At 42.7% G+C, this 16,003-nt stretch overlaps 1 protein-coding gene across 10 annotated transcripts in view; it reads right to left on the reverse strand.

Moving 5' to 3' along the window:
* TNS1 (tensin 1) overlaps positions 1-16,003 on the reverse strand; it is a 1,530,885-nt gene that overhangs the window by 408,003 nt on the left and 1,106,879 nt on the right. For all 10 annotated transcript variants that reach the window (XM_069227070.1, XM_069227066.1, XM_069227068.1 and 7 more), the window contains one exon: positions 2,486-2,524. In XM_069227070.1, coding sequence (XP_069083171.1) covers positions 2,486-2,524 — 39 coding nt within the window. The remainder of the gene's footprint in view (positions 1-2,485; positions 2,525-16,003) is intronic.

The raw sequence follows: 16,003 nt of genomic DNA on the forward strand, positions 1-16,003 counted from the left end.
ACTACAATGTTTTTATCCCGGAGATAACCACATGGACCCAGAAATACATGGTTGTTTGTCATATGGTTTTCCAAGATTCTAATCTAAAAGCACTGACATTTTCTGCCTGCCCTGATTAGACGAAAAGTATCAGCAGGAGGGCCGTGGGAGGTGCTGGGGCGGGTGTGGAGAACATTCATTGGCCTGCCTGGGAGGGCGTTGTCTGCTGCCTCCAGAATTCTGCCGGGGAAGGTAGGACTGGGTAATGTTGCTACCCACAGCCCTGTGGCAACTCAAAAGCTCTGGTGGCTTCAGACCTGGAATTATCAGCTCTGGATTTTACGCAGCTGATAATTCCAGGCCTTGACACCAGTGGAATTGCAAGATGCAGTATTTCCCCCAAAGTTATCAGACCAGGTGAAATACCCCAGCTTGTAATGAGGGCCTTAGTAGCATAGATGTACCCGAAGACGAACAAAGACACAAATAGCAAACCATGGATCAAGCAAGACAATATTTTTTATCGGCTTGCCACAAAACATCCCTTGAGATGCTTATAAACATGGGACACCCTTCCTCTCATGTATAGCAAGTTACTGGTGCTTTGTCTGTGCTGGTCCTCCAGTCCAGCTTCTATGCCCAGAGCCCCAAATGCTGATGATGCCAACATCACGTTCTCTGTTCCTTGCTACATAGGCTATACCTACCTGGTTCCTTATCTTGGGTAACATACACCACCAACAACAGTACATAATTGCCAGCTCAGTTGTCAGTTTCATCTCAGAGATCAACGATGGAATGGGTTTGAGTCTAAACTATCTTCTCACTTGTGAATACCCTTTCTGAGCAATGCCAGCCAGTGTGCAAAGCATGCATAGTTGGGAATTAATTCAGTTTTCAGGGCACTTAATCCATCACTTTTTAATCAATCAATCAATCAGGAATTTGTAAAGCGCACTACTCACTTGTGAGGGTCTCAAGGAGCTGATATCAATATCTTGATTCTCTCACTTCATCACTTCCTCAGCTACACTGACTCCAAGACATATGGCTGCCAATAGGCACAGAGGTGTAGCTTGAGGTGAGGGTGGGGCATGCACAAGCTACCCATAGCAGAAGAGGCGCACTGAAAAACGATAGTGCGAGGAAGGCGCACGAGCTGTGACGTCCTGTCGTGGAGGCGCACTCACAAAGCTGTTTTGTACTTTTGTTGTACTTGAAAATATTGTTTCACATCAAGTTGAGAGATCGCCCATATACCAGTGTACAAAATGTCAGTTTTTAAGGAGTTTTGTATACTATTCAAAAGTTGTGATGGAAGTCCTCTGTGAGTGCTCTGTGCAATGCCCTAGCATGACCTTCACCTGGGGTCCAGAGACCCTCTAAGGTTCTAAAACACACAGTCAGAGAGCACACAACTGTCAAGAAACGTAAATCATAAACTATTAATAAATTATATGTACATAAAGAGCAAAATGTAAAACTGAACATTTTTAAAAGCTCAGTGCAAATGTGAAAGAATTTGAAATTGAAGGCTACAATTTAAGTTAGTATCTACTGCTTTTGTGGGAGCAGTGAATGTGCAGGGAGCGTGGACGGCTGGTGACCTCAGTCGAAGCACTGGTATGCACAGACAAAAACAGAGCATATATGATGATCAAAGCACAAAGTGATATGCTAGAGCTCAGTATATTGCTTATTTTACAAATAACGCCACGTGTTGAAAGGCTTCAGCCTTCTATTGAAATTAAAAAATGTATGTTGATTTTTGCATATTCTTAATTTGTTAATTAAATCACATATTATACAGTCCGTGAATGTGTTTGTCATGAGTCCTAGATGCCCCTAGTTACTCGCAAGTACGTGGTCCATACCTTTGTTAGCGTTTTCCTGCGAGTGACTCATTACTCACACACAAATTACATTTGAGTGCAAAATATTTAAAGGTAATGTGGATTTTCCTACTAAAGAAATGCACTTGTTGAGGTAAAAAAACACATTTCAGAAGACATCTTTGAACACCCCTTGTCAGGCTGGAGGTGCTCTGACAGAACTATTTGTAGTTAAGTACTCCAGTGCATTCACAGGGAGAGGACAAGGTGCTCTCAGAGCACTGTTCAGAGGAGGTCTTTAAAGTTCCAGTTACGGTGCGTTAACAAAGCTCGTTTAATGTCCTATGTCTTGGAATTGTTGCAGGTAGGAATCAAACAGACACACTCAATTTCACGCTTCCTGTAGAGTTTTTCCTTGTTTGTTACTGTTATGAAACACATTTTCCTTCGTTATTCTCTTTGTAGAGCACAATAATACTCAATGCTTGAGAAGGTTATTTGATATAAATATGAAAATATAGAAAACTACACTTTTGCAGCAAGATTGAATAATATTTGCTTATCCTATTTAATATATAGCATTATACGGTGTCTTTAGACCTCACTTCTATCATCTCAAGTTTATCACACCAGAACTGACACTTTCAGGAGAAAGGTAGAGAAGTGATGCTTACCAGCTCAGAGCTGACCGGAGGCGCACAGATCGAAACAACCTGAAAGGAGAAGAGAGACAAGGTTACAACTTAGAACCTTGAGGCAGGAAAGGTATTGTATAAGAACAAACCACAGACAACATGACCAAGAAAGACCACTTTCGCTAAGGATGGTGCAACTCTGCTGTGAAGTCCAGGCTCGCTTCAACTATTTTATTTTTCACTGTTGCTGAGATTCTGCTTATATCTAAATAGTTATTTTTCCATCAAGGATTGAAAAGCATATCCTAGCAGCCCTTGATGACAAATCATTTTCCAGAAACATTATCTTCAAAATTTATTTAAATTCTGTTCTAAATATCCCAGGTGGAGCAACAACACAGGAAGGTTCTCATCAATTAATAAAATGGGGTTTGATGTATGTTGTGAATTAGTTACACTTCATGCACTCTTCCACTTCAAAGACCACAAGTAGTTCACAAACCTGCCACCCACTGACAGTAGCACCCTACCCAGAAACACTTATGCCTGCCAGACAGCCGGGTAGACCGTCTGTCCCACCATCAGCCACTGACCCCCAACAGCTGCCCAAAACAGCACAAACTCTTATGGGTAAGTGTACATCATTTGAATAAAAGCATAACAAGTGATCAATGGTGGTAAATTTCCATTTCTTGAGCAAATTTGTCAAGGGATTCAAACATGGCTGAGGTCACACACCAATCCTGCCCTGTAGATAAAATGGCGCAAAACACGGAAATGTTAAAAATCGCCATTCATTGGATCAGATATGTAGCTGTTCAGTTTTCTATACACAGAGTGATGGTATTAGAATCCTGCAGGGTTGAGTCAGTCCCTTATGCCATGTTAGAGATCGCGTGGGATGAACAGCGAGAGGACATTGTCTGTTACTGACTGCAACTATGAAACCACACCCTGCAAAATTTCCTATGGTGAAGAATCAGTATTCCAATTCTGATCTATTCAATCTGTCACTAGACCAAAATCACAAACTCTTTAACTACGTGTCCCAACAGGTACCTCTGAAGAAGTGTTTTGCGTCGGCTGTCATACAATCCTGCGTCTCTGAGAAAGGAAGAGGAATGCATGTACCAACTTGAAGTATGATATTGAGATATCCTGGCTTCTGATCTTGTGCAAAATCCTAAAGCCACCAGAATGATCACACATGAATGGTTTACAGATGGGTAAAAGGGAATTGATCGCACAATGAACAGAGGCTGGTTGAAGTTAGCTCTTGACTGAGATACACAAACATGTTAAACCCATAATAAGGATTATTGATAGGTATTCTTTGAACTGAGCCACTAGCATGTGTTAATTAACAGAGCCAAAAACAATGGATAACATTTTAAATGTTTATAGTAACCACAAGAACACATCATCCACCTCGAACACATTAGCGTTCTATTGTAATTGAAAGCAGCCTTCCATATTAGAATTTGAGACCAAATTCAAAAAATTGATAACACTCTTTATCTCGACAATAAACTAATTCCTTAATTCATGGAAAACAGATTCAAGTGGAAAGAAGTACATTCCCAATGTCCCTCAAACCTTGCAGCCAAAATGTTATTGAACAAAGCGCTGTCGCCATGGTTTCTCCACTTGGCACCTCATCATCATCATGCGTCATTTGTCCAAATGTGATCCTCATGTATTTAGCGCTCCAAACCAAATTAAGTTATCCAAGTGCTCTAAAATGATCTCACTGTGATAAAGATAATCAGAGCAGCAAGGGCTGGATCCATTTTATGAATGGGAGGACAGTTTCCTAGGCCAGAGCTGATGTTAACTGAGGTGAATATTTTTTTTACAAAGAGGATTGCAGTTCACTTATTGGTTTGTAACTCAGATGCCTAAGACTGTCTTCGACCCATCACTCAAACTCTCAGGACTCATACTCTTTCAAAGCTTTGGCATATTATTGGCACACATGTGATGCAGGTACTGTCCTAGCTGATGATGGTCACCAAGTTCTCCATCTCTGGTTTTGGCAATGTACTTTACTGCACCTTGCCATTTCCATCTCATCTACTATGTTTTTAAAACTACAGAAATAAAATAGGTGGAGAAAGTAAGGTGAAGGTTTTGCCCCTATTCTCAGACATCTGCACCATCTACAAGCCACTTACAGGGCAACTATTTCAGGCTAGTGAGTTTTCCATTTCTGATTACAGATGAAGCTCTTGTTTCCCTGCCACCTTGCTGTACTCTTCCTCCTGCCTGCACAATGCTGTATCGTGAGGGTCAGTCTAAAGATGCAATGTTATGCTGTTACGTTTCTAACACAGACTTAGGCCCTCATTAGGAGCTTGGTGGGCGGAAAAGCCCGCCTGCCAAACTCCCGCAGGTCAGGAGACCGCCAATGTGGTCTCCTTCCCGCTGGCCCTATTATGAGTTTCCCACTGGCCCAGCGGGAAACACACAACAACATTGACGCCAGCTCGTAATACGGCCCATGGCAATGCTGTTGTGCGTCCGGTGCACTGATTAAACCGCTATTTGAACGCCGGCAGAGAGAGGGGTCATAATCGCCAGGGCAGCGCCGGCACCGCCAGACCACCTGGCGGCCGAAAACTGCCCGTGCCGGTGGTCCGACCGTGGCCAGGCTCATAATGAGGCCCTGAGGGACTGATTTAGAGTTCGGCTGACAGGTCACTTTGTTACAACGGTGAAGGATAGCCCGTCCACAAAAATCTAAATCCAATGAGATTTAGATTTCGGCAAACGGGGCATCCGTCACCGTTATGACGGAGTAACCTGTCCGCCAAGTTCTAACTCTGGCCCGTAATCTGTACCACCTGAAAAGGCCCTGTAAAAGAAGCTTCTACACTGTCAACTGTCCCACTACAGATGGTCACGATTTTGGGACCCAGGAATAATGTTTTATCCATACTTTAGTTTTTTCTCTTTAAACTCCATTTTGGTTAATACATTTCAATGTGTATTAGAATGTGTTCATTGCCACCCATCACCTCTTGGAGCTATATAAAGTGAGGTCCACTAATCCATCCTGCCCAATCCTCTAGCTACACTGTGGGTGCAAGGCATGTTTGAGCCATCCCTTCCAAATGACCAATGAAACGTCAATGTCTAGGAACACGTACCCATTGACAAATGTATTGACTGTTGTGCTGTTTACCTCTGTAGAATGGATAATAGCTCTTTCCAATATCTCATCCCTCCTTTTCCTAAATATATATCTATATGCATGATCCTCGTCTCCTAGGATTCCTAACATACATAATAAAAAAAGATTATTTTCTCTTTTTATTTTTTATATTTTTTTTATTCATTTATTTATGCAAGTATTTATTTTGATATTTTGTTTTAATATAACACGGAGTTGACAGAGTCCTTCACAAAGTAAGGGTGTGTAGTTAACAGAAGATAAAAAGTTCACACCTGCAGAGAGCCTCCACTAAGTGCTGCTCTGTTGTTAAGTCCTCCTCTTCCAAAGCAGCATTGACTTTGGGGGCAGTTTCATTCGCACACTGCTCCTTGGTTAGTTCCTGTTTCTTAGAGCAGTAAATAAGAGTGACAAAGTAAAATGTAATACTGCATCCAGGTTTTGCAAAAATATAGCAATGTGGAGAAAGTCAATATGTCTATAAAGGGCCTTGAAACAGACCATTTTGTAACAATTGCTCAACTTTGTTGCACTGTAAATGCAAACATAATATATAATTGTACTTCTCAGCCAGTGGACTGTCTCTATTTTGTCTCGATCTATAAGGGATAAATCTGACACATCCCATACCATGACTCCAGATATAAAAATATGTCTTCAGTTTTAACAAGAGTAACACAATCCCTCTTTTTTCTTGTTTTAACTCTCTTCGAAAACCTCAGTATTCTTCCACTTCCTTAGTGCCCATTTTCAAGTGGTTTAAACATAATCCATTATTATGTCATTAAACAATTATTTCCACTCACTTACTATCTCGTTATAAGTTTGTAAAATGTTTTTAGCATAGAAAAATGTTTTGGAACTGTCCCAAAAATTCCTAGTTTGCAAAGTTTATCCTTTGACATGCAGGATTTAGAGAAGCCTGAGATGTCTTCAATGCTGCTATTCCATTTCTTTAAATCTGTTTATTGTGTGGTTTCATCCCAGCCACACGTGAGTCAGTGACTCACAGCTGTGTGTTTGTTTCTATGGGGACCGAGTGGGGAATCACTGACCAGAGCTATTGGAACACACCCACTTCTCTGACTCTAATTAAAGGGTCGCCACAGATTTCAAAGTGTGCCGAAGACTTTTCACATGGAAATGATGGCCAAGGTTCAAGTGAAATACATTGGACTAGAACTACGTGATGCAACATCAAAGCTTAAAATGTGCATTTTATTTTTCCAGACTCCAAGGGTAGTGTGAGAGACGGGTCCTTCTTTTCAGCAATATGGAGTACTTTCTTCTCGGTTCTTGGTACTACCGTGTGGAGTTGTTTCTACAAAGTTTATCTGGATGTCCAGCTGGACAAGAGCTCTCTAGCACTAGACATACAGGCTGCAGCAATGCCAGATATCCGGGGTTGTCATTAACCAGGGCAGTGGTTTTATACGTGGACGTCCTAAAACCAGTGCTTAATTTGTGCTTGTTGTTTCCGGTGCTGAGCACCGGCGCTTATTGTTCAGGGCCGGCGCTCATTCTCCGCCCCCAAGCATTTGCTGCGGGCAAAAGACACATATGGGAAAGACGGAGGAAGAGAAAAACGAGAAAGCGTCATAATGGGAGAGAGCAGAAAGCTGCAAAAGTGAGCTGAAGGGCAGGGAGTGGCTGTAAATGGAATGAAGAGATGGCTTCAGGATTAGGCTGCCTCAGTATTCAGTGTTCCCACATATACTTGCAGTAGCGTGGTGTTTAAGAGGAGGGCTTTGAGCACCGCCACCTTGTTATTTGCAAATTAAGCACTGCCTAAACCTTGGCATGGGACCAACAAGGTTAAACTTCTGATGCAGGAATTCATCTGACTGACAACATCATAATAACACGGTAAACAGAGCGCAGCCTTTGACTGCATAGTCGCCACTGCATCACTTTAGTTGCTGCACTTTCTGCCTTGAGAAAGGTCTTTGGTGTAGATATGTAAGTGGAATGTGTGTCGGTGCTGCCACATCGTACTAAACTTAACTTGTCTTAAAACACAAATAAACAGAAGAAATCTTCAATCAGAATCAATAGTGGGTTGTTTTAAACATATGTAGGGTGTGTTCCAGGCTGCCAACATACATCAAGGGGTGAAGTGCCTTTACTGATCTCTCTGCCTCTGTCCCATGTCTCCTTCCCCTCTTGCTTCAAACAGATTGCATTCTTCAGCACACAGAAGAGGTTAAAACTGCAGGTTCACTTCTACGCATGTCACTGTGAGTGCAGCGTTCCTCCACGTGGGAGGGCTGAGGTCACTGCAGCATGAAAGACATCTCTGCAGTGCAAGCTTCTCCCACATAGGTTGTGAGTGAGCATCAATGTCCCTTCAGGTGCAAACCAATGTCAGCGATTTTGCAGACATTCACTTCTGCAGCACTCAAATGTATTTCCTTATTGACTTGGGGCTCTGGTGCTCTCTGCTCCTCAATGCATAGAAGTAACTTAAAGCTTGGCCAGTAGGTGGCAGTGGTCTCATCCTGCTCTGATGCTCCTCCCACCAGAATAGCAGACCCTCTGGACTGGACCATCAGCAGCTCCTGTCTGTTTAGACACATCTCACTAGAGTCCAGCCTGGCCCCTTCTGCCAATCTCTACATCTGGCATTATTCATAGGGCCTAATGCACTTAAAATACAGCTCCTAATAAGTTGTTGAAAATTAAGCACCAGTTTTTGTGACCAGTCCCTAATTTTGCAATGCAGCCTATGTACTATGAGTTCTCATGGTAAAATCTTCAGACGTTGAGGGTCGCACCATGACCCCTCCAGAAAAATATTAATTACACAGGCTGCTATTTGCGACCCCCTGTGATTGGCTGCAAAGACAGGATCCTGTGAATGCCAGTTGTTTTACAACTTCACTCGTCAGCATGTCTCCGTTTTCCCAAAACTGGCATGTGAGTGAGTGAGTGCCATGACGAACTCTGAACGCTGCCAACCACACGAAGGGGGCCAAGAACATTCGCAGTCAAAAACGATCATGTGCCTACAAGGCAAAACAACTTAATAAGGCACCAAAAATGATTATTTTTCTTTTCACATAATAGGCCCTTTATTAAACGTTTTGGAGGAAAGTTTTAACTTGCCCTTATCAATATCAACAAATATATTTTATAAAAAATTGGAAGCAAGTTCATTACATTGATAAATTAAAGTCAATAGGAATGGATTTATATATGATATTCTACTGCTATCTAGTTCCAAATAATTGTGATACGAGTCTTAGCAAGCTAGAATTGGCATTTATATTTTAATATGTCGCTGGAGTGAGTAAGCGTCCTCTTTGGTCTAAAAAATAAATTTTGGAAACTGCTGCCAAAAATGTTTAATAACGAACAGGTTATGTGAAGAGAGATCTAATACTTGGTTGTTACTCGTTTAGCTAGTTTCTATCACAGAGGGTGCATGAGTGTACAGGGCACACCCAAGGAGGGACTATCCGGTTTCCCTATCTATATGTTAGGTCACCATTCCCATATTGCAAATGGTTCCCAAGACCCGATCATTTGCACCACAAATGGCCCAAAGCCAGAGACCCACAGGCCTGGGACAGAGATGTTTCCAGGGTCACCAATAGGCTTTGTCGACCCCCCCACAACCCCTCACAATCTGGCTTTCCAACTAATATAACCTTTGGTCCTGGGTTTTGGTGGCACGGTAGCCTCACCGCTGGTGAGAATCCTTTGTGTTCACTGCCTATTGCATCAGAGAGCTTTATTGAGAGGAAGTACACATCCCAGATTGGGCTGCATTGATCCACCGTGTAGAGATCTGCTTCTGTCTGCATCTAAATCTGAATCTATAGTGAGCTAAAATGCCAACGTTATGTGAATAAGGAATGTAGCTTGGTAGGTATAGCTCGTGCTGCTGTGATCTGTGTCTAGCAGGTCAGGGAACTGGCTAAAAAATATAGCTATACATCCATTGGTATGAAAGTTCTTTTATAATGTGGTTGACTATTTATTTACATGTCCTACGCGTGTATTCCCAGATACTTAGCACATCTACTTGTGTGGTTACAAGCAGTGGTTTAACGAAAGCTGAGGGCCCCCCTGCAATTACATGGAGGGGGGGCCTTCCTCGGCCCACTACCTGCTGGTTTTGCTGAGTTGGGCCCCCTGGGGGTCACCCCCCGCACCGCAGGGGTATGGGGAACTATGTTACTCCACTGAGTACAAGTACTTAACTCTCCTGCTTCTCTGTCCCACATGCCTTCCTCCAGGACCGGTCCCATCCCAGGGACCCACCTTTTATACCAGTGCTTCCCACTCATTTGTGTAACTGTTCCTCAACTAGTTTCCTCACCTCATCACATCATCATTCGACAGCCAACTGGTCTCAGTGCAGGTGGAGTAATGTTCTTTCTGACCAGGCGCCATCTTTCATTTAGTCTAACTCATAGAAAATATTAAATATTCCTCCACAAGGGTATGGAATCAGTGAGTAAGATGGTCCACCACAAACTGAGACCATGAGCTAAGGCTGATCTGGATCAGATCACTTCTTGGAATCTTCCAGGCCCCCTTATGGAGAGTGTGTATTCCTAATATTTAGGATCAGTGGGTTAACAGGAGAAGATACAATATTCTACACCACTGGAAATCCTTGAATTTATGACACTGATAACAATGACACTGATAACTTTGGCACCACGCTCCAATACTACCCCTTGCTGAAATGAAACTGGATCAATACTTTTAATGTATTCCTCTAGCATAGTCAAGATGCATGCAATAGTGTAAGTGGTAGTGAAGTACCAACAATATTGACGAATGTTAGTAAAGATTTATCCTCTGGAATCGTCTGGAACGTCAATTGTCAACCATCATCATTGTCAACCATCATCATTGGGATGAAAAGTCCTAAATCTTCTAGAGTGGTATCTAATATTTATGTTCACCCGTACAAGTCGCCTCTCCAAGGAGATGGCTCTCATGTGGATGAGATTTGATATTAGGCACGATCCTGAGCCGTCGTGGGGATCAGGATTGTGGCGATGATTTAAAAAAACACTCTTAAAAGTGATCCCTAAATAGGTTTACAGAGGAATGAAAGGACTTGAGCTGCGCTGCCCTCTACGGCTTGTAGGAGATGCCTTTCCTCTTGTCTGAAATCTTCATTTATCCAGTGTTATCCTTTATGGAACTGTCCCAATAAATAGTCCAAATTTTATTTCTCTCCCTAGAGGAGGCCTGTTCCCTGACAGGACTAAAATACTGCTGTCAATAAATGGTCGCAAATTTTGCACCCATTTTTTGTGACTAGTCTATAATTTTACAATGCAACCGATGTACTATTAGTTCTCATTGTAAAATCTTCAGACGTTGAGGGTCGCATCATGACCTGTCTAGTAAATATTAATTAGACAGGTCTTTATTTGCAACCCCTGCGATTGGATGCAAGGGCAGGAACCTGTGAATTCCAATTTGTCCTAGAAGTTGAGTCATCAGCATGACTGTTTTCCAAAAACTGACCTGTGAGTGAATGCCATGACCAAATCTCTGAACGCCGCCAACCACACCAAGGAAGCCAAGATTATTCAAAGTAAAAAATAAACAGGTGTCTACAGGCAAATCAACTAATAAGGCGCCAACAATATTTGTACTTTTTTCCACATGATATGACATTTATTAAACATATTTGAGTAAAGGTTTAACTTGACCTTATCAATATCGACAAATACATTTTATACAAAAAAGGAAGCTAGCTCCCTACTTTGATAAATGAATGTCAACATAAAAGGAATTATATATTGTATGCTACAGCTATCTTTTTCCAAATAGTTGTGATACATATCTTCGCAAGCTAGAATGGGCATTAATATGTTAATATGTCATTGGAGTGAATTGCTTCCTCTTTGCCTAAACATTTAATTTTGGAAAGTGCTGTCAGCCTCCATGTGATCTCCCACATCTTGGAAGCAATGATTGAATGGACAAGGGTCAGATCTCTCTTGTTCAACCTACAGGTGACTTTCTGCCCGATGATGTCTCAAGAGGAGCTCAGAGATGATTTGAGATGTTGTATGCCGGCTAGATACATTTATAATCACTCTCTCGCTCAAGACCCCACTGCGTGGGCATTAACTGCCTTCTAAATGATGCGTATTTGATCATCAAAGAGATGGCACCATGACTGAATGGAAAAGAGAACTGAATCAGGTCTATATTCCAAATATGTTCTCCACACAGAGCACAGATGATGGGAATCTCTACACCCTGTACCCCGTTTCTTCACAGAAGCACTCGTCACTGATTGGCGCAAGTCGGAATTCCGTCCCTAAACCACCAGGATGCCATTCCACTCCCAGAACAGGGACCAGATTCCTTAAATCTGGAGTCCATAGGCACAACTGCCAGCAGAAATCATCCTGTGAGTGAACGGTCCTGAGATTGCATCTCCCTGTCCCACAGCTAATGGTTATCTGTCCAGGGAATACTCAAGACTCGAAGAAGCGCAGCCAATCAGAGGTTGGCTCATGGTTCCAAAGTGGAGATGTGAATCAGGTTTAGGGCAAACATCAAAATCTAAGGATGTGTAGGCTCTCCTCTCAGCAAACTCTGGCATTCAGTACAATAAAGAGAATTGATCTATTAGAGTTCCTGAAAGACTATGAGGATCCAGTCCAACACATGTAATATACACATGTGTGCACCCATGTCATGCATGCAGATTTGAATTGCTTTGCAGCACCATCCTTTGGCATTGGACAACTCAAACTTAACTTACAAGAAGAGGACAGGTGGCAAAGCCAACCCTCAGAGCAATGCACACAACCGTGCTGACATCTAAGCAAAGCTGATCGAATGACGCTGGGAAACAACTGAAATCTTTAAATGTGAGCTGCGAGTCAATGCAAAACTTCCTTGTCAGAACTCCAGCCCAAAAAACTAAAGACAAGAATAAAAATGTGAGCCAAATTCAGAAAATTCAGGAGTTATTTAATGAAGAAAATAGAATGAAATTGAGTGAATGTTTGAAGGGGCGGTGAGCACAAAAATGTATTAGTTATGAGTTATGGAGGTGCTGTGCTCTTCGAAGAGTGACTTGTGGAGTGAGATAATGTGGGAGCCTTTTTGCCAGTGAGCAATTTCCTAGGCGTGACTAGTAGTACTTAATTTGTAAAAAAAAACAAGTGCCAGTCCCTTTTCAGAAGGGCACTGCAGTCTGCATCACCCATTGCCCCCACTAGTGCTGCCAATGGCAGTACCATCGTCTACCCATCCGACTCATACAAGTGAGACAATTCAGACTTTTAATATACATTAATAATGACTTAATATGTGCCGCCCGAGCTATTCTTGCAGCTTTGGGTGGCAGTTATTAGTGATTTGGAACTATATTTAGTTATTAAACAATTTTTGTTGTGCTCCTCAGAAAATTAGACAAACAGCGCCACCGTGTGACAGGCTGTGATAAGAGCCGGTCTTGACAATAGAGTGCTGGGGCCGGACACAGGAAACCACTGGCTCAAATTAAGCACTTGTGACCAGCAACATTTGGTTTTATGGTAGAGAAGACAAAGTTGTGTATCAGATTCTGTAGGTGCAATGAGGGCTCCAGTAAGTAGAATGCCAGGGGCCAGAGAGCTGGAGACGTGATCGCTGAGTCTCATCACCATGAAGCTCGACTCATGGGCTGATACATCCTCTGATGCGACCAGAAGAGACATCAAGGTTGAGGCTGTCCCAAACGTTAGAGCATTCATGCAGGGGAGCTGAAGCGAAAGGCTGTGTCACTTCTGAGCAGAGAGGGAAAACAGAGGAAAGGGGAACCCAGAAAGAAGGGATAGGGAAGGAAACAAACATAAAAGAAATGATTGAGAAAGGGAAGCCTGCCCGAGACCTGCATCCTCACCGGGCACTTTAATGAAGGATGTGGTGAAGCATAGTTCCCGGCGCGTCTTTGTGGTTGAAAACTTATGCTAAATTTGACAGTCTCTTGGCTCTAACAAGTATTGGGTGATCTTTGGGTTGGTTTTGTTAACTCTCTTTTCCCACTCTCACATCTGTGCCCCGCATTTGTGTCAATGTTTCGTGGTCAAATGTGACTCTTAATTATGCATTGTAAATGTGTGTCGCCCAGCACTTAATTTGTGCTTGTTTCCAGTGCGGAGCGCCGGCACTTATTTTTGAGGGCCGGCACTTATTTTTCTGCCTCAAGCGTGTACTGCGAGCAAAGGACACATATGGGGAAGTCGAAGGAAGAGGAAAACGAAAAGCGTCACAAAGGGTAAAGCAGAAAGCTGCAAGAGTGAGCTGAAGGGGCAGGGAGTGGCTGTAAATGGATTGACATTGAAGAGGTCCGGGATGGTTTCATGGTTACGCTGCCTCAGTATTTCGTTTTCGCACATTTTATTGCAGCAGCCGCGTGTTTAAGAGGAGGGTTTTGTACACCGACACGATTTTATTTACAAATTAAGCACTGGTGACGCCTCGTTGATAGGAGTGGTGTGCGCCCTTTGGCACGAATAAACGTGGTTGTGTTCATAGGAGGAACGCAGGGTGTCGGGTGAGTATGGAAAGTAAGTACCGAACCACGGGACGAATAATTGCGTTATTGGCGTCTGGCATTGACACCCATGAATGGGGACATCCCCTATGTAAACGACGCCCTCTAGTGGCCACTTACATTTCACTGCTCCATTGTTGAATAGGTGTGCTCTGTCAGGCACCCGGAAACGGAGAGCAAGGGGACTCCTAGCCCTCTTGCAGGAGCAAAACATGCAAAGCATTGCAATAAAAGTGAAATCCGAAATCTTACCGACGAGAATATACTTCTTCATCCGGCTTTATAAAATAGCGAGGAGGGTTTCAGCGGGCTCGCCCCACTCGCCTAATAACACAACTAATTGCTGTAATACAGAACGTGCACTCACGAGAATAAAAGTGACATTTGGTGGTGGTTGGTGTATATATAGCAGTCCATATTGTGCCACACAGTTCTAAATGATGGAATTTCCTGTTTAAAAAACGAGAGAGGTTTTGTTTTTGAAAAAAGAAACAGTATTTTAATATTTTTACAAAGTACCAGACATGGTGTGAATGTCCTACTCTTTGTTAAGGATGCCCCGAAGTTTATATTTCTTCAGCTGTAAATAACAATATGCATGTTACGCCAAGGCCATTGGAATGCCGGATGACATCCTTTCGCATCAATTTTACATATTTTGGAGTTTATGAAATGTTCATTCATGTTAAATGTTATCGTTTTAGTCAAACCTAGTACTACCTGGACGTATTTTTTTTCATAAGTATTTGTATTGCTTCTTTATTTAAAACAACCCCACATTTTATAAGCAAACTAAGATTCATCTTCCAGAAACCCTGTCATTTGCCATCAATATTGAGTCCTCAAACAAGTCCCATATTTCTCATCGATCCTTTTATGTGAAACTGGATTGAATGCATGGAATGAGCATGCAGGACTAACCCCAATAACCAATTGGCTGACCACTAACTAGTCTCTGGGTAGTGTGCTACTCACTGTAAAGCGCTTTGATGCCTCGTCAGGGGTAGTAAGTGCTATACAAATGCAATTTATTATTATTATTGATGTTGTTGTTGTTTTTTTTTTTTTGTAATAGTAATTTAGCACGGATACTAAACTCCAACTATTTCATGACTGCAGTACTTCTTACTTAGCAAAGCAAAATCTTTTAAACTAAGCATGTTAACTTTTATTAACATACAACCCATTGTTGCCAGTCCCAGGTTGGCAGTGATGGAGATATGTAGATAGGGCATGGGAGGGCATGGTTTGCCCAGGGGTGGCAAGGGTTGGGGAGATGGGACAATGAGCCCCAGAGAGACGCATCTACTGAAGCAGAAGTGGAGGATGCTCTTTGTCTCAGTCTCCCCACGCACCTCCAAACCATCACCTCACTTCCAGAATTCCGAAGGGCCCTCAAGACGTGGCTGTTCCAATAAGCCTCCGGGACCTGCAGGCGCCTGGATTCCCTACGTGGTGATTAGCCGCGCTCTAGAAATCCTGATTGACTGATTTGATTGATTAAGACAAAAGCCTTCTGCTGTCACGTGCTGTGCTTGAACAGTTTTGTCTGTCTTCGAAGCACTGTTATCATCAGGGTGGGGTATGGCTAGGGTTTGTTTTGTGCTCCTAACACTGACTCAAGCAGAAGGCCCCGACAGGGGAGCCATGCAGAGTGCCCGGGTGTTCGTTGTCTCTGCCAGAGCAGAGCTGGCACTCAGTGCGTACAGATGCTTCAGTAATGGTGACAGATGTGCTCCATACAGGAGGACCAGCTCACATATTACAAATATGTTACATGTGTTTATTAAAAGAGGATTCTAATCTCTCCTACAGATGCTCCAGGTGTCACCAGACAGCAGCACAAGACTTTACC

Source organism: Pleurodeles waltl, chromosome 3_2 (assembly GCF_031143425.1).
Source record: "Pleurodeles waltl isolate 20211129_DDA chromosome 3_2, aPleWal1.hap1.20221129, whole genome shotgun sequence".
In the NCBI taxonomy this organism is placed as follows: Eukaryota; Metazoa; Chordata; class Amphibia; order Caudata; family Salamandridae; genus Pleurodeles; species Pleurodeles waltl.